Source organism: Giraffa tippelskirchi, chromosome 12, assembly GCF_054371585.1.
Source record: "Giraffa tippelskirchi isolate mGirTip1 chromosome 12, T2T-mGirTip1v1.2.pri, whole genome shotgun sequence".
NCBI lineage: Eukaryota > Metazoa > Chordata > Mammalia > Artiodactyla > Giraffidae > Giraffa > Giraffa tippelskirchi.
In genome coordinates, this window is record NC_137286.1 from 83439211 (window position 1) to 83465496 (window position 26286).

General features: G+C 44.0%; 1 protein-coding gene across 10 annotated transcripts in view; it reads right to left on the reverse strand.

Moving 5' to 3' along the window:
• Positions 1 to 26286, reverse strand: part of VWA8 (von Willebrand factor A domain containing 8) — a 385006-nt gene that overhangs the window by 27085 nt on the left and 331635 nt on the right. For 7 of the 10 annotated variants that reach the window (XM_081549924.1, XM_081549919.1, XM_081549920.1 and 4 more), the window contains 3 exons: positions 24592 to 24700; positions 20504 to 20660; positions 11858 to 11966 (listed from right to left, as the gene is read on the reverse strand). In XM_081549924.1, coding sequence (XP_081406050.1) covers positions 11858 to 11966; positions 20504 to 20660; positions 24592 to 24700 — 375 coding nt within the window. Of the gene's footprint in view, positions 1 to 11857; positions 11967 to 20503; positions 20661 to 24587; positions 24701 to 26286 lie in introns of all 10 variants that reach the window. The other 3 variants (XR_014071267.1, XR_014071268.1, XR_014071269.1) reach the window with 1 other exon arrangement.

Below are 26286 nucleotides of genomic sequence, written 5' to 3' on the forward strand. Positions count from 1 at the left end.
ATTAAACAATAACAATCTTCTAAATATATTTATAAAGATCTCACTGTAATGAAGCTATCTGGAGTAATGATGGTTTGCTATTTTAGATATTCTTATATTTGCCTAAAGTATACTAGTACATTTATCATTTACCAGAAGAACTTTGTCTTTAATTTTCCTTAGTAGGCTGGTGAGATAGAAATCTCACTGACCAGCTAACTATCAAAGTCACTTCATTATGATGTAGCTCCTTAAGACTATAAAGTAAACAAATGTTAACTCTTTATGAGAGGTTTGCAAAATCCTGTGTTATTGATATCAATTCCTGATCAGTGGTAGAGCACAGAGGCCGCTGTAACAGACTGAAGGCACAAGAAGGGAATTACAGGTGGTGTGAATTTGAGGAAAAGGTCTGACTTAAGAGCAAGAGAACCACGATCCAGTAAAGGTGTGTTAAACAACCTGCCCAACAGCACTGCAAAATTCTTCTTTTGGTATCTATGCTAATAATTGGAAAAGACCCTGATGCTGGGAAAGACTGAGGGCAAGGAGAGAAGGGGGCGACAGAGGATGAGGTGGTTGGGTGGCATCACTGACTCAACGGACATGAGTTTGCGCAAACTCAAGGTGATGGTGAAGGACAGGGAAGCCTGGCGTGCAGCAGTTCATCGGGTTGCAGAGATTCGGACACAACTTAGCAACTGAACAACAACAATGCTAATAATTAGTAAACATTATAATAAAAGAAGGTCCTTTCAGGGGACCTATTATTGCCCTTAGTAAGGGAGTTATCGAATTACAAAATACTTACTTTTCCCTTATAATACCATGTTTGTCTGCTGTCTCTAGACTGTCCATCATGGAAGAACCTAGAGATTTGGGGTCTGAACTTTCTTAGGCTGGTTTACTTCTTTTCCTGTGCACAGCTATCATCTTTTAATGTCCTCTCTACTTTGAAGGCTTTGTTCCCATTCTGTATACCAATAAAAGAAAAAGACTTAATAAAATTTGGGGTGAGAGTGAAGGAAGGGATGTCCATAGTGAAGGAAGGGATATATTCAGTAAATCTGCCACCCACTTTTTTGGGTCAACTTTTAAAATTCTAGTATAATATACTCATAATAAAGTGTATAAATCTCAAGTGCAGAGGCAGTGAACTTTAAAAGCGAACACACCCTTGTAACACCTGTACCCTCCCGGCCTCCTAGAGTCTCTCTTGGACTTGACGCAGGCCCTGCCAGAGGACTCCTGCCCCCTACCCGCCTGACTTCTATCGTTACAGATTAGGTTTGTGTGTTTTTGCATTTCACAAAGTGGGATCATACAGTATGTAGTCTTCGGTGTCTGGCTTCTTTGATTCCACATCGTTTCCAGGAGAGGCACCGACGCTGTTGTGCCCAGCAGCTCTTGATTCTCTGTCTCCGCCATAAAAACGTCCAATCGTGTGATTTTTGACCATACGTCAGAATTGGTATCTCATCTGCAACTGTGTTATTTCCAGCCTGGAGCTGTTATGAGTAATGTCACCATGAGTATCCTTGATCATGTCTTTTGCAGCAGATATGTGTCTTTCAGTTGGGTGGATATGCTGGACACACTCAGGTTTAGGTGATACTGTCAAATAGATTTCCAAAGTGGTTTTTCGAATTGACATTTCCCAGGAGCAGTGTATGAGGGCTTCCTTTGTTTGTATCCTCACCCAAACTTGATATCGACAGTTTCTTTTTCTTTTTTTTTCTTTTAATTTTAGCCATGCTGGTGGGCATCTATTCTCTTCTTTTAGATTTTTATTTGTGGATAAATGAATTATTTTTGATTCTGTTTGTCACAGATATTTTTAGAAATAAGAGCCAGTAGGTTTTGTTTTTGAGAAGTGAAAGAATGTGCTAGGCTTTTGCTCCATAACTATGGACACAAAGACATTTTTATATAGTAGCACTATTCATCCAAGTATATAACTTGCAGATAAATATGGACAGATAATTTATTCTCTATCATCTAGCCAGCCCACCAGTAGTTGGAAGCTCAAAACAGGAAGAGGCATGTCAGGACGGGTGCTCTTGAAGGCAATGTGCTGGAGGCGGGGAGGCTCCTCAAAACTCTACTGAGGGCTGGAATAGAAAGATTGATTATTTTGGTCTGTGTATTTTATGGGATTCATTAAAATGCTTCTTTAAATAGTAAGTTCCTACCGTATTTAAATATATATTTTTATTTATAACAAAGGGCCAGACATGTTCTTTATTGTTATTCCTATTGCATGAAGAAAAGTATTCTTGTAAATACGTCCATCTGTTTTGTATTATGTAATAAATTCATACTAATGAGAATTCATTATATATAAAGATAGGTTTCACTAGTAAAAAGTCTACATTATAGACTTGCTAAAAAAGAAATATAGTTTTATTACTTTCATGTAAAGAACAGTTAGAATGCTCAGAGGATGATGTATTCTGGTTAATTTCATTTTCTGGGAAATAATTTGGTTAACCAGAGAGCACACACAGACTCACACACACACCACACATCTACAGCAGCGAGGACAGCAGGAGGAATAAACTTGACAAAAACCAATTATCTTGCGGTTTGTGACACTGGGTCTTGTGACTTTAGCACTGAAAGTATTCTGACTCATCTCAAATCTTCACTTATTTGGGTTATGGTTAAGCAAGATCTCTTTTATTTTCTTTGAAAGAGTTGTCATTATAATTACTTGATTTATTTAGTTTTGGCTGTGCTGGGTCTTCATTGTCGCACAGGCTTTTCTCTAGTTGTGGTGAGCAGAGGCTACCCTCCGGGTGTACTGCACGGGCTTCTCATTGCGGGGGCTCCTCTGGTTGGGGAGCACCAGCTCTAGGCGTGATGGCTTCAGTAGTGCAGAGGCTTCTCATTGCGGGGGCTCCTCTGGTTGGGGAGCACTGGCTCTAGGGGCGCTGGCTTCTCATTGCGGGGGCTCCTCTGGGTGCGGACCACCGGCTCTAGGGGCGCTGGCTTCTCATTGCGGAGGCTCCTCTGGGTGGGGAGCACCAACTCTAGGAGTGATGGCTTCTAGCTCCCGGGCTCTAGAGCACAGTCTCAATGGTTGTGGTGCACGGGCTTAGTTGCTCCGTGATATGTGGGATCTTCCTGGATCTGGTATCGAACCCATGCCTCCTGCACTGGCAGGCGGATTCTTTACCAGTGAGCCAACAGGGAAGCCCAAAGACTTCCTTTACCTATAAACTCTACAAGCAAGCCAATCTTCTATTATTCCTTTAGAATTAATGAAAAGATTAGAAAGGTTTAAGCGGTTTTGTAGAAAGCACATCCATTCATTCTACAGAGTAAAACGTATAGATGACCATCAGTAAATACTTATTGGGTGAAGAAATAGATATAAATGGATATTGAGGATACCTGGGAGTAGTGATTTTTTTAAATTAAATATTAGCTTCTATTATTTAAACATTTCTCCATGTTTGACTAACATATACTTTTTTGCTATTGATTTGTACCATTCAAACAAAAAGGATGCTGAATTAAGGTAAACTTTTGTATCGTATTTGTAAAATAACAAATTATAAATCAATGGAAACAATAAAAAATTTTTCTTTATGATTCTGGATATTTTGACATAATATAAATAGCTATTAAATACCTGTTAGGTTGCCAGTTGCTCTAAATGGTGAAATGGTATTGCAAAAAAGAGCAGATATGGATCTTCCTATTTTAGGGAATTCTCTGTTTCTTGAAGTAACATCTCATTGCCAGGGACAAACAAAACAAAACACTAGTGATTCATGTATTTAACAAAGACGGTTCTTGTTTGAAGAGCGTGTACTCGTGGATGGTGACAAGGAACGGAACTATTACCTAGGTGATAACACACTGTCATTTTACAATGAGTTTTTCTGAGCAATTTTGCATCTCTCCTTCAAATTAAAAATTTTTTACTTCAAAGGAGCAGGGAGCTACACGTATCTGTGAGCATGTAAAACAGACAGCTTAAACTTAATAGTTCAAAACTGGCCCCAGAGCCCATTCTCCACTCTCCTCAAGTTCTCGCAACAGAAGGCAATGGGCAGCCCCATTCTTTCAGCTGTCCAGGGCACATATCTGGGAATCGTCTTTGGCTTCTCTTTCCCTCACGTCTCACACCTAGACCGCTGGCACAGCCTCTCCACTTCAGCGGTATCTGCCCATCTCGTACCATGTCCACATCAGCCCCAGGTCAGCGGTCACCTCCTCCCACCCGGAGCACTTCAGCAGCATCCTACTTGCTCCCTAACCCCACCTTCTTCCCTTGCCCTCTGACAATCCCCTCTCCACAAAATAACCAGGGATATTTATCAAAACATGTGATTTGCAAGAAATATATTTAAAAAATACCAGCATGATTAAACTCTTAAAAAGCCTGACTTAACTCCAATTTCTCGAATTGTTTCTAGGAATGAAATAGCATTTGTTTCTCTTCTTTGTCATATGCATTATCATACTTTTTGCTTCCTTCTATTTATGCCAGCTTCTTGAGTTTTGTTTAACTTTTGAGATAATATGGGGATTCAGGCCCTGTGTATTATTAGACCTGATTCTGTGTTCAACTGCTTCTAATGCTCATTGCTGGTCCTTTAATACCACAGAATCCCATTCTTTTTTTTTTTTTTAATATTTACTTATTTGGCTACACCCAGTCTTAGTGCAGTATATGGGATCTAGTTGCCTGACCAGGGATCGAACCTGGGCCCCCCGCACTGGGAGCGTGGAATCTTGGCCTCTGGGCCTCTAGGGAAGTCCCAAGTTCCCTATTCTCAAGGAATTTGATTCCTTTCTTACCTGGCTAGAATACTGATACATATATATGTATAATGTGTATACATATTGACTTCAAAATTATTTTTTTGAAACAGATACTCAGGTGACATGTATTTCTAAAGTCTCCGAATATCTGAGAATGTCTGTGTCAGTTTCGCACTTCGACCGTGTAGAGAATCCTTGGGTCACAATTTCTCTCCCCTCGGACCCTGCAGGCGTTCTTCACAATCTTCTCGTGTTCATAAGTGTAAGACGAACTTTTCTTTCTTGGATGACAGCTCAGTTTTGTCTGCCTGTTTGCTTTTACATTCTCTTTGTTTTTGAATTGTTAAATTCCATGAGGCTGTAGTGAGGTGTTTATCCCTTTTCATTAACTTTGCCTGGCACTCAGTAAAGTTCTTTGGATCTACTGACGCAGGCCTGTCTTCAGCTCAGCATGTTTTTACTGTTACTTGAATTACTGCTTATGTGTGATTTTGGGTGGCCTCTTTGGGAATACTGCTGGCTCACTCAGTATATATTTACTGAGCACTTACCATCAGCTAAGCACCACTCCACTTGCTGGGAAGGCTCATGCTCCGTACGTTAGCTCTCTGCTCTGTATTGATCAGCCCTCTTAGGGTTTCTACCTCTACAGTATGGAATAACAATTCAAGTTTTCCATTCACATTAGTAATTAGACTTAAGACTGGATTGAGTCTGTTCTTCCTCCTTTTAATGTAGATTTCAACCTTGGCTTTGCATTTTTCATTTTCTTCGAGTCCTTCCTTCTGGCATTCAATTCCCTTATTATTCCTGCTTGCCTCTTGGCCAGATCCTTTTAAGATGTCTCATTTCACATACTTCAGGTTTTTTTGAATTGTGAGAACACAAAACAGATGTTTTCTAAAAATCTTTGTTTTCTGAAGAAAATATTCAGCCTATCGACATCTTCTTCTTGTATATCTTATTATTCCACCTCACTGCAGAATAATTTCATAGATCTCATCTCATTTAATTTTTTTGTGCTCTTATTCTTGGATGATGAGATGGCTGTTCGAAACTGTTCAACAACAGGTTGGATAGATTCTCCACTTTGTTGTGATTAGAAGTCTCCTGGAAGATTTTAGACTGGTATTAGAAGTTGAAGCAAAGCTATACCACTAGCGCAAGAGCTCAGCAGGAAAGGAGCTGGAACTGTGGACAGTCACAGCATGAGAACTTCATCTCCACATCATTCCTTATTTTGTTTGGAAAAACCACTGCAGTGGGGCCATTTGGCCTCTGTTTGATCTCGTCTTTAAGCCAAGGATAAGTTGAGGCTGGTCTGGCCCCTTTCCCAGGGTTACTGCCTTTCCAGCTTTCTGCTTGTCGCTTTCTGCCACTGTGTGAAGCCTCCCCGCCCCCACTGCTCCCCAGCGCTGCTGCTGTCAGACGCTGCTACTTGGTAGTGACAACGTGGAGGTCAAGATTGTCTTGACCGTCTAAGAAAATGAAAAATGCAATGCCAACGTGGAAATCTACATTAAAAGTAGGAAGAACAGACTCAAGCCAGTCTTCAGTCTAATTACTAATGCGAATGGAAAACTTGAATTATTATTCCATACCGTAGAGGTAAAAACCCTAAGGAAGCTGGTCAATAAAAACAGAGCAGAGAGCTAACATACATACGGAGCCTTCTCACCAGCTCTCGGGGTCTCTCTTCTCCCAGTCTCTCCAAGTAAGAGATGTTAAGGTGGTTTGTGGTCTCACGGACTCACTTGCTAGTATTGCTGTTTCTTAGGAGCCTGAATTGTCTTTGGTACTATTTTTCATAGGGGTCACATTGCATTAAATTTAGCAAAAACTCTTCAAAGCTTCTCATATGTCACTAGCTCTCTTCCCTATTACATGGGTTTTTCAGTTTACAGCCTTTCAGTTTTTTAATCCTTCTAATGGTCACCTGTCAAAGACTGAGTTTGATGCCTTTGCTCATTGAGCCTGCAAGTCAGGACTGTATTTCTCGGTGGTGCAAGCTGTCCTCCTATGGCCATGGCGAGGCCACTGCAGCCTGGCGTGCTGCAGTCCATGGTGTCACAAAGAGTCGGACATGGCTTGATAAGTGAACAACAATATGGCCACTGATGCCACGTGATGAGGCACTCGTGTGCTAAGAAGCAGTAATTAGCAATTTACTGCTCTCTCTGGAAATGCAGATGTTCCTTGATAGGACTGCCTCCATTTCTCCCTGCTGCACTCCGCCCACCCTCCAATCCCCTGCCAGCCCCGCAACTCTTTGCTCTCTGCTATCACCTCTGTCTACACATCTTTCCTCTTGGCTTAGGCTGTTCTTTTATACAGATAACCATGAAAGCACAGAGATATCTGTAAGATATGCAAGCTGGTCTGGTCCTAATCTTGCTCTTGAACTTGAGTCATAACTTAAAATCTTCAAGTATCACGCTTGATGTTTTTCCATGGGTGTCCCAGTAGTGCGAAAACATCGTAACAGCCAAAGCAAACATCTGCTTTCTCCACAAGCCTCTCCTTCTCTTGTGTTCCTTGTTTCTGTCCCCGAGCGCTCAAAAATCTCAGCATGCCCCTCTCCCCACGTTCCATCAGGAACTCTCTGCGGTCCTACCTCCCTCCTGTTCCATCCTTTCCTCTTCATTTCAATTACCCTGGTTTGGGTGCCTATCACTTCCCACCTGAATAACTGAAGTGATGCTATGATTTGACTTCCTGGCTTCCACTTCTCGCTCCTCTGAGATTATATCCCTTCATGGGCTTCCCAGGTGGCTCAGTGGTCAAGAATCTACCAATGCAGGAGATGCAGGTGACTCAGTTCGATCCCTGGGTTGGGAAGATCCCCTGGAGGAGGAGATGGCAACCCACTCCAGTATTCTTGCCTGGAGAATCCCACGGACAGAGAAGCCTGGTGGGGGACTACAGTCCATGGGGTCAGTGAGAGTCAGACACGGCTGAGCACGAACAAGGACTTAAATGATTATAAAACTTCTTTTTTCTTAGGAAAACATTATTTATTTATTTGGCTGAACCCCATCTTAGATGTGACGTATGGAATCTTTAGTTGAGGCTTGTGGGAGCTAGTTCCCCAACCAGGAATCGAACCTGGGTCCCCTGCATTGGGAGTGTGGAGTCTTAGCCATTGGGCCACCAGGGAAGTCCCTGAAACTACTTACAGAAGATAAAACCACACCACTCCCTTTCTCAGTCACTTCCACAATCCTCACTGACTACAAAAGACAGTCAGAATGGATTCACCCTCTTTCTAGCTTTCTCTCCACCACCCCCTACACACAGGCCCACCCCAGGGCTCCGAGCTCCAGTTGCGCTGGAGTTCGCCGTTCTCCAAACAGCCTTGGATTAAAGTCTTTGTCCCCTTCTTGTTGGTTTCTTCTATCTTGACCAGAGCTGCCCAGACTGCCTTTGGTGTGTGAACACTTGTTACTGGTCTGTGATAAAACAGGTCATGTAAATTGATAGTCGTCATTTAGAAATTTATATGGCAATTTGACAAAGTAATTTTAGGTTTGTTGAACCTAATATTTAGTAATATGGGCTTGGATTTTGTATGCTGGTTTTTTAATATCATTTTTTCAGTAATTCATTTCTATTTTATTATATAAAGTATTAATCTGTTAAAAGGAAAAGAACTGAAGAACAAGGTAGTCTTTGTAAGGAGTTACTGGAAACAATCAACTGGGCTACTGGAGAAATAAGCTTCCTTGCGTGCGTTCTAAGTCGCTTCAGTCGTGTCTGGCTCATTATGACCCCATGGACTGTAGCTTCCTCAGGATCCACTAAACTGATTACTAGGATGTTAGAGAAACATGAACACAAAGGTATTCTTTTCCCAATTAACATGTGTGAAGGGCTGGTCTTAAAAAAAAAAAGTATTCATTTGTGATCGACTGAATAAAAAACAAAACCTGGCCCCTCTCCACAGAAAGTTTGAGAAGCTCTGGTTAAAATCATCTTTCCAACTGCATCCTTTGAAGAGATGCCAGTTGAAACCATACTCATCCTTCATGGTCCAGCTCAAATGACACTTCCTCTGTGAGTCCTTCCTTAATTGCCCAGCCTAGAAGTTGCTCACACAGCTGTCTCCATAACCACAGCACTTAGTTAAAACTTTCTGAAGCATTTACCAGTTGTGTCTTCTGTTATAGCTACACGCATCTTCTTCACCAGGTTGGGTGTTGAGGTCAAGAACTCTTATGCAAAATAGATATTCAGTCCCCTGGGTGAAACACAGTTATTATAGATTAAATAAAGTGAATGGGGAAATGCTTTCCATTCTTTACCTACCGCAAAGTGGGGGCTCTGAATAAAATTCCTGACCAGGCATCCACTTGCCTCCTAGCCTCAAAGCCTTTTGCATTTCACACTGAGTGGTAACCTGCCCTTGGCTGGCCCCCAGCTCACACCTGGGGTCACACAGTGTCAGCCCTTTCTCTATGCTGTGCTCTCCACTGGGCACTGTTTTCATCCTGGTTTGTCTGGTAAATACTCGTGTGTCCTTCAAGACTCAGGTCACGGATCCTTTCCCTCAAAATCTATCCTGAGATCTCCCTCACGGTCCACCTGTCAATGCAAAGGACATGGGTTCTATCCCTGGTCCTGGAAGATCCCCCAAGCTTCGGGGCAACTAGCCCGTGCGCCACAACTACTGAGCCCAAGCACCCTAGAGCCCTTGCTCTGCAACAAGAGAAGCCACTGCAGAGAGGAGCCTGTGCTCCACAACTAAAGCAGCTCCCACTCACCGCAACTAGAGAAAGCCCATGCACAGCAACACAGACCCAGAAGAGCCAAAGATTACAGAAATAAATAAATCTTCAATCTCTCTCCTCCAGGCATCCACTGCATTCTCTTCCTTGCTCTCCCCAGACACTTACATATTAAACAGAAATCATCTGGGCAGGTGCCTGTCTTCCCCACGCCTCTGGGCTAACACCTTTGTTGAAATAGGAGATAATATCTTATTAATCTCTGTGCCCTCAGTGCCAAGCACAGTGCACATCAGTGTTAAAAAACACTATTTATCTGAACAACACGCCCATTGTGAACCACTGAAGGAATAACTTTAAAGAAGATAACTGTTGGTCCACGGAGATATCGTGCCAGGCAAAACAAATCCGAGAAAGGTTAATTTAGTTGAGCCTGAGAATGAAGTTACGGATGGTTGATTAGGAAAAAAAACACTAGAGAGAAGATAGTATTAAACTCGGTGGCTTTTTGTAGAAATGGATATTTTCTTTTGTTAGGGAAAGCTGGAATCAGAGATTCAGATTCTGAACCGAGTATAACTGGAGTTATTACAGATTCTACTATTCAAACAGGGAAACTCTTGCTATTGATTCATAAAAGGTTCAGTCACCAGGACACTATCATATCCCATGAGGAAGCCAGTCAAGAAGCAAGAGGAGGTCACTGATGAGAGATGTCTTAATTGAGAAGAGGGACCCATGGGGCAACAGAGGGACATGTGGAAGAGCCAATAACTTGGGGCAAGACATTCCCTTTGCTCAGATATTGGTCCAGCCTTCTGGAATCAATGCATGGGCTTCAAGCTGTGCTTTGTAAAGTTACCCCAAAGGATGATTTGCTAGTTCCTGGCCAGACTTTGTGCTGTTCATCAAGGAAACAACCATGGTTACTGGGATTACACAATAACCCCAAGACAGTTGGATGGTATGAATCAATCAGAACCATGTGGGACTGGCAGGAGATGCCCCAAAGGGGACCAAATCCAGGTCTCCTTGCTTTGGGTGCAAACTACAGATCCATATTCCACAGGAGGCCCTGTCTATCTTTGGCCAGTAGCTATTTTCAACTGCCACTAGGGTTCCAAACTGACGACCAGAAAGCCCATTTAACACCTTGATGGATTAAAAAAAAAAAAAAATTCCCTAAGGGAAACACTTGAAAATACTTCAAGAAGTCACAATAGTGGATCTGATTTTTCTTCCTTTGGCTGATCTTGTAAACATAACATTTATCTTAAAGGACTGATGTGAGATTAAATGCAACGATGTTTGTAAAAGTAACTATAGCATGGTGCCCAACGAATACCAATCAACACATTAAGCAGAAGGGCTTTCGGATTCCTTCAGTTAAAAACCTACTCTTGCATTTCTTCCTAGAACGGTGAATCTTCCAGTGGCCCTTCTGTTCACAGGGTAACACCCAGTGCTGCCACGTTCTCATGGCACCCAGGGCTGGATCACCATCCGGTCCTCACAACGGGGCCCGCCTTCTCCTTTGCCATCATCTGCCACCACGCACAGTCTTCTTGGTCACACTGAACTACGCGCTCCTCTCTGAGCTCACTGCGCTCTCCCAGGCCTCAGTGCACTTGTACGTGCTGCGTCCCATGTCAGGAATGTCCTAACTCCTCAACCAGCTGGAAAGTTCCTCAGGATCTTTCAAGAGTGAACTCAAGCATTTCATTTTCCATAAAGCTGATTCTCACTCAGTCTGCCAGAAGCATGCACGTTCTTCGCTACAGATCTTAGGAAACCGTTTGCTTGTCTTCTTCAAGTTCCTTCTTTGACAGCAAGGGCTGAATTTTGTTTTTCTGTCCCATCAATAACTTAAGAAATGAACGAACGGCATGACTAAACCCCCTCTTCAGTCTAGGTGCCAGCACCGTTTGGCATCACCCTCGTCTCCTGGGAATCCCTCCTTTTGGCTCTTATTCACCTACTGCCTGGCCCGGGAGCTCAGAGCCCCTCAGCAGCTGCCCTCAATGCCCAGGGCAATGAGCATTTGTTAAGTGGAAGAGAATTCAATCATTCAGTGTTACGTTGTTCTAGTCGAGGTGGGATGCTCATAGGTCTAGATAAGGGAAATCAGGAAATCTGATGCTTTTGGGGTCACCGGTCAAACTACTGCTTCCTGGACAAGAGGAAAGCTGAGGTCAAATATTTTTACTAAAATTCAACTAAGACAGCCACGGAGTGACCCACAGATTTATGCAGACATTTTGGCATTAGTTAATTTTTTCTGACTGTCTGGCTAGGATACAGATAAATTTCTCCAGTGGTTCTGGGGTGGGTCTAATTGGGTGACCAGATTATTTTCTTGGTTCTTCCATGCTGATTACCTGTAAATTATCCAGGATAATTCGGAGGGAGTGCACCTGTCGTCGAACAGCCCCTGAAAACCTCTCATAGGTGGCAGCGTCATATTCACTCATCTGGATCTCCTTCAGCCTAAAATTGGAGGGTGAAAAGGACAAGAGCTGAGAGCAAGTACCCGCGGGTCTTTCACCGACAGTCATCTACTGCTGGAAATAGTCAGCTTCTTAGTGACTCGGTTTGCCTTTGAGGAGAAAAAGCAAGAAGTCATACAGAACAAATGTATGGACACCAAGGGGGAAGAGGGTGGGGTGGGAGGAACTGGGAGACTGGGACTGATACACGCAGACTACTGACTGCTGTGGTTGCTTAGTCACCAAGTCCTGTCTGATCCCCATGAACTAGAGCTTGCCCACCAGGCTCCTGTCCATGGGATTTCCCAGGTAAGAATACTGGAGTGGGTTGCCATTTCCTTCTCTTCCCAACCCAGGGATCAAATCTGCATCTCTTGCACTGGCAGGCAGATTCTTTACTGCTGAGCCACCAGGGAAGCCTGTACACTACTGATGAAAGTGAAGGTGAAAGCTGCTCAGTCTTGCCTGACTCTTTGCGACCCCATGGACTATACAGTCCATGGAATTCTCCAGGCCAGAATACTGGAGTGGGTAGCCTTTCCCTTCTCCAGGGGATCTTCCTAACCCAGGGATTGAATCCAGGTCTCCTGCATTGCAGGCAGATTCTTTACCAGCTGAGCCACCAGGGAAGCCCAGGAATACTGGAGTGGGTAGCCTATCCCTTCTCCAGCAGATCTTCCTGACCGAGGAATGGAAACGGGGTCTCCTGCATTGCAAACGGATTCTTTACCAACTGAGCTATCAGGGAATATATAAAATAGACAACTGATAGGAACATACTGTACAGCATAGGGAACTCTACTTAATGCACTGTGGTGTCCTAAGTGGGAGGGAAACCCAAAAGGGAGGGGATACATGTATATGTGTGGCTGATTCATTTTGCTGTGCGGTAGAAGCTAACACAACATTGTAAAGCAATCATACTTCAATAAAAATTAGTTAATAAAAAATAACAATTAAAAAATACAGAAAACCAGCTAGTTCAAGTAAAAAGAAAAGGCAAGAAGTGATGTCTCCAGCTAATATTTCAAAAGAAAGGAATGTGTGTGTAGCGATGTACTGGGAAATGGTTAACAAGTTGCCCTGCAGGGGAAAAGCAGCCCTGATTTGTAGTGTTTGTTGATGTTTGTGGTAACTGATTTTAAGCTATCAACAGAGACGCCCCTGAATTAGAAAGAGCCAGTGTACGTCGGCTGTGTAGCACACCACTACTGTATCCCAGACGTGTGCCCGTGATGTTGGAAGATGGTCAGTTCCTGTGGCAGGTTCCTAGAGAGACCCCGTGGGATGCTTTTTAAGAACAAGGACATATATTTGGTTGACCAAGATAACAGCTCCTGCCCAGAAACTGTCAATAAATGGGTTGCTGTGTAGAACAGTTTTCTGAAATTGCCAACTGTGTACTTTTAATAGGATAACTGTGTTCTAATACTATTGTGGCGCTGAAATTCCGGTGCTCCTTTTTTTATTATTTTTTCATTATTTGCTTCAGCTGCAGCCCTGCCTCTGCACTTGCAGTTTCCTGAACACACCCTGCGTCCTTGCCTCTGAGGCTCTTCCTGGTTTCTCTCCCACCCTTCTTTACCGCTAACTCCCATGAACTCTTCAAATCAATGGTCACCTCCTCCAGGAAGCCTGCTCTGATCCTCAGGTCTGTGGTCTGGGCTTCATGCTTGTCTCTATACAGTGGTTGCTACCTGTGCTATAGTTTGCTTCCTGTCTCCCCAACTGTCTCCTTTATTTTTTCTCATCTTTATCTGCATGGTGGTTAGCATGATACCTAGCATAATAAATGCTCAAAACAAACTGAGATAAATCACTGAAAATCAAGTAAGACTCCACTGTTTAAAATGTATGCATGCTGCATGCTTAGTCGTGTCTGACTCTTTGAGACCCTACAGACTTTAGCCCTCTGGGCTCCTCTGTCCATGGGATTCTCCAGGCAAGAATGCTGGAGTGGGTTGCCAGTTCCTCCTCCAGGGAATCTTCCTGACCCAGGGATGGAACCCAGATCTCCTGTGTCCCCTGCATTACAGGCAGATTCTATACCAGCTGAGCCAACAGAAAAGCCTCACAGTATCTTAAACTAGTCAGAAGTAGGCTTTGCAGTGTTGTATTCATAATAGGCTAATTTGATGACACATTTCTACAAATTTCTGTAACTGTAAAGGGTCCTAATACTAGAATAGGGAAAGATGAATGCATATCAAAAGCCTAACCACAACACAGTTTTCTAGGCTATTTACTCTGTGTGTGTGTGTGTGTATGTGTGTACATGTGTGTGAATGCATGCAATGTTAGAAGTGTGGATCCTTGGTGTTGAGCTGAAACTCTTATCTGGAGTATATTCTTACTGCCCTAGGCTGGAGATAAGCCCCCTAATGCTCTCACTGAGGATGAATGGTCTCTAGTTCTCCCATCAGGCCACGCTCCGGGAAGATTCCCTCCATCCCAGGGCAGAGTGCTGGAGTCTATTAGAATCACACCATGTTGGGCTTAGACCACCATGAGGGCAGACATGCAGTTCCTGCCCTACCACCTGGCTGGTTAGCTAGTGCCACCTCATGTGTCAAGACCTAGCTCAAAGGTCACGTCCTATGAAGTCTTGCTTGGTCCCTCCATGATCAGTCTCTTTCACGTATCTTCCATAGAATATCTGCTATGGAACCTATGCATGTTATTGCTTTTAATACATGTCTATTTTGCTCTATCAGTGTTTTTCAAACACATTTTCCACAGCAGAAAATGAGCTTTACATTGAGACCCAGTATACAAAAAATGCATGTACACACACGTGTGTGTGTACTTGAGCGAAATATTTAACAAAATTTAATGAACTTTACTACACGTGAGGTGCTCTGATATTTTCTCTTCTAATCCTCTGGGGAAAGGGATGTGTCTTATTTTTTCTCAGCATCTCCAGTGCCAGCACAAACCCTGATACCCAGCGGCATGCAAGAAATGCTGCCGGGTAGCACTTTGAAAACACTGGCTATCAAACAGTAAATAACCGAAAGGTAAATAACATCCGAATGGTCGTTTCCTGAGGTGACATGCGAAGGTGCCCTGTAAATCGAATTTACTCTCTGCTCTGAAGGACAGAAAGGAATATGTGTATAGGATTTGACCTCTTATGTGTAGTTTTGGCAATCTCTTAAATCTCTCTTTAAGTTTTCATTGATGAAGATATGTCTCAAGTGTCAAGCCTGACAGATGCTGGGCATGATGACCACTGCAAGATATGCTACCAACATCCTTCCTACCTGGGAGGCCAGTACACTCTCTCCCAAAAAAGAGAGATTAGGAAAAAAAAAGTAGGCATAAAGCTTGTCCTTAGCAGGACACACACACATGTGCACACACACACACATATCAAGGAAGGAACCAGGCAGTCGGTAAGTCACCCCGGGCAGACTGGCTTTTGCAGAGAGATCTGAATTAACTCCAGCTAAATGACACCTCTGGCATGAGTGTGTTGCTCCCAAAACACACCGCATGCTGTTCTAATTAGGAAGAAATCTGGAAATCGTATTCCAAGCTGTGTTAGCTTTCACGAAGATCACCTACAAGGTGTTCAAAGCTGACAACATTCTTAAAGATGAAGGCCGAAGTAGGGAGTGGGGAAAGAAAACAGGACATGCTGGCCTCTGCATCAGACAAGACTCCCAGTGCTAACACTCTCTGGCCCACAGGGCTGGCTGAAAGTGTGTCTCTCTGCTGCTTTAACCCTGATCAAAACTGCAGGGCACAGCTGCTTCACATCCTAGTAATCTACACGGACTGACTGCACTTTGCTGGCACAGAGTATTCTTAAAGGGTATATTTATTGTTACGTAAGAGTCTGGGAATTTTAGGTCTCATTTTACTTTTTCATATAGGTCAGATTTAAATACCGTAATTTTGGATCATTTATGAGGAAAACAAACATAAGCTAAGATCTACTGTGTATGGCTGATTAGTCTTGCAAATGGTCGTGGGTACAATTTCCACAGTTGCTGCCCACCTGAGAGGCTTTTCCAAGCACGTAAAAGCACCTCACTGTCTATTTCATTCCTGCTTTGTTGGTTTAATGCCTGTTCTGCTTTGTACGTGTCTTATGCTTGTCTACTTCTGTTATTCTTCCTGAGTTAACCAGTTCTTAACAAGTAAGAACCAGTATCTAGCCAAAATCCAGATACAAATGAATGCTAACTAAATGCTCTGTTGATGTCAAAACCCATCAGAATTAGGCTCTTCAGGGCAATATGGTGGACCCCTAGGCTGATGGGTCGGGCTGGCCATCAGTCTGGTTTCAGCCAGTCTTTGAATTAAGTACGAAAGGGTGATAGCATTACTTGTTCGCACATGTGTATTATTCATTTCACAAACATGAATGTGCTTGCTATGTACTAGGTCTTTGTGTAGCTACTGGGGATGTTTTGCTATTGTTTAGTTGCTCAGTCTTAGAGGGCAAAAACACCCTGCCCTCAAGGAACTTGAAGTCAGTGGAGAAGAAATCAACTATTCATACAAGGAACACAATGAGAAGTAGTGATAAGGACTATGGAGAGAAGGTATAGGCTGCTGTAAAAGCATATGTGCAGGGCCTTGACTTCATTCTGCATATACCTAGACTTGCAAAATGGCTTTGAAACTATTGGATGATAGGGAAGAATGATTATTTTTTTTACCAACAAAGGTCCATCTAGTCAAAGCTATGGATTTTCCAGTAATCATGTATGGATGTGAGAGTTGGACCATAAAGAAAGCTGAGTGCCGAAGAATTGATGCTTTTGAACTGTGGTGTTGGAGAAGACTCTTGAGAATCCTTTGGACTGCAAGGAGATCCAACCAGTCCATCCTACAGGAGATCAGTCCTAGGTGTTCATTGGAAGGACTGATGTTGAAGCTGAAATTCCAATACTTTGGCCACCTGATGCGAAGAACTGACTCATTTGAAAAGACCCTGATGCTGGGAAAGGTTGAAGGCGGGAGGAGAAGGGGATGACAAAGAATGAGATGGTTGGATGGTATCACTGACTCAATGGACATGGGTTTGAGCAAACTCTGGGAGTTGGTGATGGACAGGGAGGCCTGGTGTGCTGCAGTCCATGGGGTCACAAAGAGTCAGATAAGACTGAGTGACTGAACTGAACTGAATAGTATTGTGCATTTTTATTTTTTTAAATAAAGTAATCAGAGATAAACTCTGAACTGTTTATGATAAAAAGATAGAAAATCTTGAATTAGCTTCAAACAAAAACCTCAGGGTTGGGAACTAGGAAGGGAGTCAGATTTTCTTCTTGAAGTTGAGAAAACAGGTCTACAGGATTCATTACCTGTTTCTCTCTATTTTTGTTTATGTTTGAAAAGTTTCATAATAAAAAGTTTAAGAAAAACTTTGCTGTTGTTGTTCAGTAGTTAAGTCATGTCTGACTCTTTGCGACCTCATGGACTGCATCATGCCAGGCTCCTCTGTACTTCACTATCTCCTGGAGTTTGCTCAGATGCATGTCCATTGAGTTGGGGTGATGATAGCTAAACATCTCATCCTCTGCTGCCTCCTTCTCCTCCTGTCTTCAATCTTTCCCAGCATCAGGGTCTTTTCTAATGAGTCAGCTCTTTGAAACAGGTGGCCAAAGCATTGGAGCTTCAGCTTCAGCATCAGTCCTTCCAATGATTATTCAGGACTGACTTCCTTTAGGATGGACTGGTTTGATCTCCTTGCTGTCCAAGGGACTCTCAAGAGTCTTCAACATCACAATTGGAAACCATCAGTTCTTTGATGCTCAGTCTTCTTTATGGTACAAATCTCACATCCATATATGACTACTGGAAAAACCATAGCTTTGACAATATGGACATTTGTCAGCAAAGTAATGCCTCTGCTTTTTAATATGCTGTCTAGGTTTGTCATAGCTTTTCTGCTAAGGAATAAGTGTCCTTTAATTTCATGGCTGCAGTCACCATCCACAGTGATTTTGGAGCCCAAGAAATTAAAATCTGTCACTGTTCCCACTTTTTCCCCACCTGTTTGCCATGAAGAGATGGGATGGATGCCAGACTTTAGCAGTACTAAACTGAATACTCATCAAATCGGACTACTACTACACAAAAGTAGAAAGCAACATTTTTCTGTGTGTTTTCAGTCTTTTTCAGGGTCTCCATGTGCTTTTATTTCATCCTCTCCTTTCTCATCCCCTTGTCCAGCTCCTCTGTATTTGAAGTGCCTTCTGGTACTCTTTCACTTGGATTTGGATTATTCTCTGCAGCATTTAGTAGAGGTGTACAGAGTCTTAGATGGTAAAGAAGCTGCCTGCAATGCTGGAGACCTGGGTCAGGAAGATCCCCTGGAGAAGAGAATGGCAACCCACTCCAGTATTCTTGCCTGGAAAATCCCATGGACAGAGGAGCCTGGCGGGCTACAGTTCATGGGTTTGCAAAGAGTCGGACACAACTGAGTGAGTAATACTTTCACGGTTTTCTCAGTTCCTTCTCCACTTTTTCTCTCTCCTCCCTTATATCCACTAAATTTAGTTGCCTTATTATCACAGATGCTCCCTAGTTTCTTTACCCTGTGGGGCAATTGTACTTAACAGAACCAGGTTCCTCACTGTCTGTCATGGGAATTAGAGAAGGGGTTCTACCCTTGCACCCAAGCACGACTTACAGCTGAAGAAGGAAATGGTAACCTGCTCCAGTGTTCTCACCTAGGGAAGTCCAAGGACAGAGGAGACCGGCAGGCTACAGTGCATGGAGCTGCAAGAGTCAGACACGACTTAGCGACCAAACCACCACCACGAATTACAAGTCCTTCTGTGTGAATCGCTCTATTCACTTGCCCACTTAGACAAAAACTGAGACAGGCTTGTGAGGTTTTCAGTGTGGGAACAACAGGAACTCATTGGTTGGGAAGGAGAAGATGATGTGTATCTAATTATTCGGTTCTTTCCCCAAGTAAATATTTATTGTTTATATGAAATGTAAAAGTAAAACCGTATTTTAATTCTAACAAGATCTTGCATTATTGGATTCCTCCCATCTTTTTTGAGACGTTTAAACTGTTTCCATTCCTAACAGTCATTTGTCCTTACAGCCTCTCTGAGAGGAAGGGGGAAGGGAGTCACCTATCACCATAAGAACAGACTGACCCACGGTGAGGAGAAATCAATTGTTGGCGGTCTCCAGGGAAGCCAGCAGAAGGGCTGGGAGTGACACTTGTCCTATCTACCTGCTGAGTACACAAGGGTCCGATGCCTTGCAGGCTTTCCTGAGGGTGTGTCCAGAGGGACCTGCATTTTTGTCCCCATTGTTCTGGACTGTTTACTTGCAGGATGTGTAAGCCCAGCACATAATGTAATACCAGATGTCCTGTGTGGGAGGAATTTTGGAACTCGTGGACGCTGGAGAGCATGCTTTATCTGAACTGCGCCCAGCTCCTTCCGTGGAGCCCAACAGCATAAATCTGCCTCCCAGACCACGATTCTCACCCTCAATCCCAAAGCAGATCTTCCTGGCTCTTTGGTACTTGTCACTTTGAGCTGAAGAACCCAGGTGGATGTCTAGGGAAAGCGTCATGAGGTCTCTGTTCATGTTCTAGATGATTCCAATCAGAGTGGCCCCACATGGTTCCAGAATGAAAGCTACAGGCTCATGGGCCTGGGTCTCAAGGCCTCCACCCACTGACAGTCAACCCCTCTCCCAGCGGCCCCAGCTGGTACCTTTTTTCTGCATATGGCTGGCACAGTCACTCTGCTCATCCTGGCTTGCTCACTTAGCTTTCCCTTCCTGGAAGGTCCAAATACTGGCTGTGTTCAGGCCTCACCTCACATCAGCCCAGTGACTTTCCCCTTCTCTATTGCTGGAGGGCACAGCCTCTGTATCACACGACTTCAGCACTTAACCAGGGTGTGTGTGAAAGTATGTGTGTGGGAGTGTGTGTATGTACACTAGTCCTGTCTCCACATAAATCTACAAGATTCCTGAGGGGCAGGAAGGGACCATCATGGAACGTTATCTCAGTTTGCTATGTGGCCTGGGAATAGACGTGGATGGGATGATCTGACCTTCAGTTTCTGCAGAGAGAAATACCTTTGGTTTTCCTTTTTTTTAAGAATTTTTTTTTTTTTTTTTTTTGATGTGAACTGTTTTTAAACTTTTCACTGAATTTGTGACAATACTGCTTCTGTTTTCTATGCTTTGGTTTTTTGGCCTTGAGGCATGAGGGATCGTAGCTCCGTAACCAGGGATCAACCTGCACGCCCGGCTTTGGAAGGTGAGGTCTGAACCACTGGACTGCCCAGGGAGTCCCTGCTTTTACCTTCTAATGTGCTCAGTTCTTCCTCTATTCCGTTATATGCAATTAATACATTTAAAAGGGCCTGAGCAGAAAGAGCCGGGGATTATGTTCACTCAGCTGTCTCCAGTGGGGGGTGGGGTGGCTACGGGTTGCAGTGTGCGGTCTAAGTGGCTGCATGAAGTGGAGAATCACAGAACCCTGGGTCTGCCCAGGGTCTGCCGCTACATTTCCCCGCTCCGGACGCAGTGGGGACCACCCACCTCTGTTGAAACGCTCTCTGGCCCATCTCTCTCGCAGCTCTCTTCACCTCCTCAGGAACAGCGTCTTTCTCGGCCTGAGAGACCTGGTAGACTGTGTGGCCTGCGTCTAGCCGGTAAGGACCTCCTTTGCCACCCAGACCTGCAGTGTCTCTTCCACCTGGGAGGAAACCATGAAAGTTCAGGTGATTAGTCTGATCTGGACCACAAAAGAGCAAGGCTTTAAGGCAGTCCCAGGAAGGATATTAATTATACTTGCGTGCTGTGCTAAGTCCCTTAAGTTGTGTCCGACTCTTTGAGACCCTATGGATTGTAGCACGCCAGGCTCCTCTGTCCATGGGATTCTCCAGGCAAAACCACTGGAGTGGGTTGCCATGCCCTTCTCCAGGGGATCTTCCCTGCCCAGGGATCAAAACCGTGTCTCCCTTCTTTATTGCTGAGCCAGTGGGAAAACTAGTGATTATTCAAATGACTTTCTTCTGGAAACACAAGGTGTCCCCCAGTTTATGATGCTCTTCTTCTCTATCCAACCAATTCCAAACCATATTTCAAGGCTCAGTCCAAAATCCATGACACCTCACCTGATGACAGCCACACGGGAATCAACACTCTTGTGCCCTGTTTGTTACTGCTTAAATTTTTTCTTTCCTTACCACCTATAGGATGAATGGGATTATGTTTTATATATCTTTGTAGCTCTGTACCTGTAAGAGTGGCTTAAACACCATAAATACTTGGTATGTGCATGCGTGCGGTTGCTTCAATCATACCCAACTCTCTGCGACAGGCTCCTCTGTCCGTGGGGATTCTCCAGGCAAGACCACTGGAGTGGGTTGCCATGCCCTCCTCCAGCAGATCTTCCCAACCCAGGCTGAACTCATGTCTCCTGTGGCTCCTGCCTTGCAGGCAGATTCTTTACCTCTGAGCCACTGGGGAAGCCCCAAACACTTCGTATATATATGTTAATTCAATGAACAATACCCCTCTTCCTTCACAGTAACCTGATTTTTCATTAAAATCAAAGAAAGATGGTCAGGCTATGGATATTGCTTCTTCTGCTTTGCAAGTGGTGAAAATAAAGCACAGAGAGGTTAAGTGACAGACATGTGAGCTTGTATCAGTGGCTGAGCCAAGATGAGAAGTCAGTTATTATACTTTGATTTTTAGCTTAGAATAACATATAACAGATAAATACTGCCAAGTTCAGGACAGTTTGAAAATATAAACCCAAGTTTACATGCTTGTTGGAGAAGAGAATGGCAACCCAGTCCAGTATTCTTGCCTGGAGAATCCCTTGGACAGAGGAACCTGGTGGGCTACAGTCCATGGGGTCACAGATAGTTGGACATGACTGAGCGACTAACACTTTACATGCTTGTAAATGTGTATTATGTAATACTGTATGTTGTAGGTATAAATTAAATGCCTAGAAGACCAGGTAGGTAATATTATAAGAAGTGGTGAGAACTGGGATAACTAGAGAGGACTTGCCTTGTCTAAATATATTCAAATTCAAATCATCTTAAAACATGACATGGACTGCCGAAATACATATATTGGCTAGATTTGGGCCCTGGGTTACCAGTTTATTACCCCATTTATAATGATGGAAATATTAGCAATTAGTTTCTTTTGTTCCTTTACACATAACGTGGGGACTTAGAAGAGAACCCGCTATTGGAGGGGTAGCATAATATCGTATATTATAGTAGAGTATTGATTAGTATAGTATACTAACAGTATTAATACTAACACTAGCATTATATAGTACAGTATTGTATAGTTAAGTCAGACTGCCCGAGTTTGAGTCCTGATTCCAACACACTAGTCATGTGTCCTTGAGGGAAGTTCCCTAACTTCTCTGTGTCTTAGTCACACTCAGCACAGGAACTGGCGCCAAATGAGAGCTCGTAAAGGACTTCTCTCACTATCATTATGCAGACAACTTCTAGTCACATAGAATGAGGTCACTTCTAAGTTTCATAAAGTGGAAATTTTGCAAGTGTTTAGGCTTTGGATAAATTATGCTACATTTTCCTTTTCTCCCTTGAAGCCTTAATTGGTGTAATAAGTTAAAAGCAAGAACTCAGCATGCTCTGCTTCCCTTATCAAAGTCCAGGTAGGTCATTTCCTTTTGGGAAATACCATGAGAACAGCCCATTAATTATAGTATTTTTATCCTTTGATTCCAGCACATCTTATTTCTTTTTTATTTAGAAATTGCTGGTGGAAAATTCCACCTTGGATGTGTGTGACTCCTGGCTGTCGCTTATGGCTGCTCAATGGGCGGAGAGGACTATGGTCATGAGATTCAGGGGTGGAAATGCTGTCCTGAGACCTGACTCCCTTTATACCGGTGGTGCTCCTTAGTTATGGGTAGGTCATGAGATGAGATGAGATCGTTTCTGGTGAAAGGAGGGAATGACCTACAACTGTCTAGAGGCTGGTGTGAGTGACGGTCAGTCCCTTGGCAAAGTCAGATGGGGGAGGAGAGGACGTGAGGGTGGAATTCTTCATGATCTGCACTTCCAAGAAGCCTTTAATTTGAACTCGTGACTCCTGAGTGTGAGCTCAGTTGCGTCAGACTCTTTGCGACCCCATGGACTGTAGCCCACCACTGCTCCTCTGTCCATGGAATTTTCCAGGCACGAATACTAGAGTGGGCTGGCACGCCCTTCTCCAGGGAATCTTCCCAATCCAGAGACTGAACCCATGTCTGTTGCATCTCCTGCATTGCAGGCAAGTTCTTTACCATTGGTGCCAAAATGAAAATGCTTGCCAGAGAGTCTAGATCTCAAGGTATAATCTTGAAGCTAACCCTGGATATCCTAAATCTGTGAAGATAAGGGGGAGAAAGACAGTGGAGGGGTTTTGATGATGAAAAAGGAATCAAATGACGCATGTAATCAAATGATTACCTTCAGTGCAGAGAATTCTGAGGCAGAGAGTGACAAAGAGAAAAAGAATTTGTAGCGAAAGAGCCTTGATAGATTGACAAACAGGCTGGGAAGTAACAGCAGGGTCATCAGCCCGGACAGATATGTGAGCTGGTAGATTCAAGCTGAATAACAAGTGAGCACCTCGGCTCCAGAGGAGCCCAGGGCTGGAAACCTGCATCTGGCCAGCGCATCCCAGGATGCATTCCACAGGGATTAAATCCTGCTGGCTTGACACTAACTTCCAGATCAAAGGCCATTTCTAAAAATATCCTTCCTTTCAAGCTGACGCTGGATGAATAAACAGAGCAGGCGAGGAGTCCCCAGGCCTGCTTGATGGCACATTGTCTGAGCACGGGAGCCCATTTCCTCCCAAGGCCGGCAAGGCCAAGAAGCACAGACCGTCCTCGTCCTCCGGGAAGACAAGAACGGAGCTCGTGCGGCGCGGCTCGTGGCCGCGATAAGATCAGATGGGGCGCACACAGTCTGGCCCTATTCCTGCGGCCCCACAGCTGTGTCGCTCCAGCTGCCGCAGAGGAAAGAGGAAGGCCGTTGTCCTGGGAACAATGCTCTCGATAGGCAGCCAAGAGGAAGGAACGGACCCCAGCCATCGCCTCAGACCACAACCATCTCTCTTATCTCAGAACCCCGCATCCTCGACATACTCTCTTCTGAAATGTGGAAGACAAGGACCATGTCTTTTCAAAGTCAGCTGGTCCAGAAAGAATTTACTGTTGATTTCTGGCACGGCCCCAAGGACAGGGAATTTAAAAAGAGGGGATTAACACTTTTAATGCATGCATTTTTCATGCCAGGTCTTATGCTCAACGCTTTGCAGTCGTAATCTCACTGAATCCTCACCAGTCTTGGGAGGCAGTTCATGGCAGGCCCCTCTGATGAATGAGGACCAGAATGGTCTGAGGTCAGGGGGTTGCTACCTCTGACTGTCTGCTGAGTCTGCAGGACTCCAAATGCCAGGGCTTTCCCGTGTCTTAAAGTCACGCTGCGTCAGAGGGCAGAAGCACACTCCAGAGACTAACAGGGGTGGAGGAGAAGGCAAACTGATTCCTGAGCCTTCTTGGGGCTGGTGGGCTGCCCACGTGGGCTCACACAGTCTCTGGAAGCCTGACCCAGGAACGTGCCCGTGCTACCAACCTGTGCCGCCAGCCCAAGTGTTACCACCCACGTGTGGCATGTTTTCTGGGTCCTCCTTCCCGTGCTTGGGGGAACTCACGTCTTCACCGCTCTCTCTCTCGACTGTTATCTAAAAATGAAGAAATAAGACATTATCAGTCTCCGTGACCAAGGCCAGGAACTGCAGGACAGAAAGAAGAACTGTTTCTCCCTAAGTCCTTAAGGTAGCTCATAACCTCAGGCTCCAGGACATGATAGATGCTGTTCGTGTCTGACAAAATTTCACCAGATTTTACATCCATTGAGTTGGGAAGGAAACAATTATAAAAAAAATATTCTTTAGGAAAAAAAGGAGTTAAACTGGATCATAGGGCTTCCCAGGTGGTGCTAGCGGTAAAGAACCCGCCAGTCAATGCAAGAGATGCAAGAGACAAGGGTTCAATCCCTGAGTTGGGAAGATCCCCTGGAGAAGGGAATGGCAATTCACTCCAATATTCTTGTCTAGAGAATTCCATGGACAGAGGAACCTAGTGGACTATAGTCTACCTGGTCCAGCTGAGTCATGGCAGATAAACGTTCACCTATTCAATTTTCAATGAAATCCCATTCCTTAGAAAAAGGCAATTTTATACGAAATATATGAAAAAAGAAACACAGAAAACATACCTATGTGTGCTTCAGTGATATATGCACAGATACTAAAAACTGCTTATTTTCTGGGCCCACTCTCATTTTATTATGGTATTTATAGCTCTCCTAGTTCATCTCTATTTTAAAACTGGACTTACTGTTCCTGCAGATCAAACAGAACAAGCAGCACATTAACCTTTCTCTTCGAGAGCCGGTGGCTCATTCATTGGTCCCTAATTTAATTCAGCACAGATTCACCAAAAGTACTGATAACCACACAGGAATTCCATCCTAGCAGTCAGCTCAGTAGATATTACTCCACAATAAAAAGCATTTGAAGCAGTCACACCCATGTACCCTATGAGCTTGCTCCCAAATACAATGATTTTCAGGGCAGATCAGATCAACTGTTTGTTCAAACAAGACTTAATGGGAAATGTATTGTCAAGGTATCATCTGAAGTACCATGAGGCCTACAAAAGCCATGGAGGATTGGTCACTGCCCTCGAATTGCTTACAGGTACCGGGGGAGCTTGGAAATGGACTTGAAGCTTGACGCCAGGCCAGTCTTGATAGCTGACCCATGCCTTCTTAGTGAGTGGACTTTTCATTCTGGATGTTAGGATAAACAAAGGTAGGTAGGTAATTTAAGGCCTTTGCAAATAAAATGGCTATCAAGAATGAATTCAACATAATTTCCATTGTGTTATGTCCAGACTAGTTCATTTCAAATGTTATGACATCATAACAAGATTTCAATTAATCAGACCTTTCTGCCCTTACCAGGGAAGCCCTGGTGGTTCAAACGGTAAAGAATCTGCCTGCAAGGCAGGAGATGTGGGTTTGATCCCTGAGTCGGGACAATTCCCTGGAGAAGGAAATGGCAATCCATTCCAGCATTCTTGCCTGAAGAATCCCATGGACAGAGGAGCCTGGCAAGCTACAGACTGGAGGGCTGCAAAAGAGTGGGACACGACTGAGTGACTAACACACTTCTGCCTTTAGCTTTGGCAGCACTGACAGAGCTTTTGCCATAACTTCAGCATATTTTAAAATTTAGCAGCCAGGATGTGACAGTTGACATGA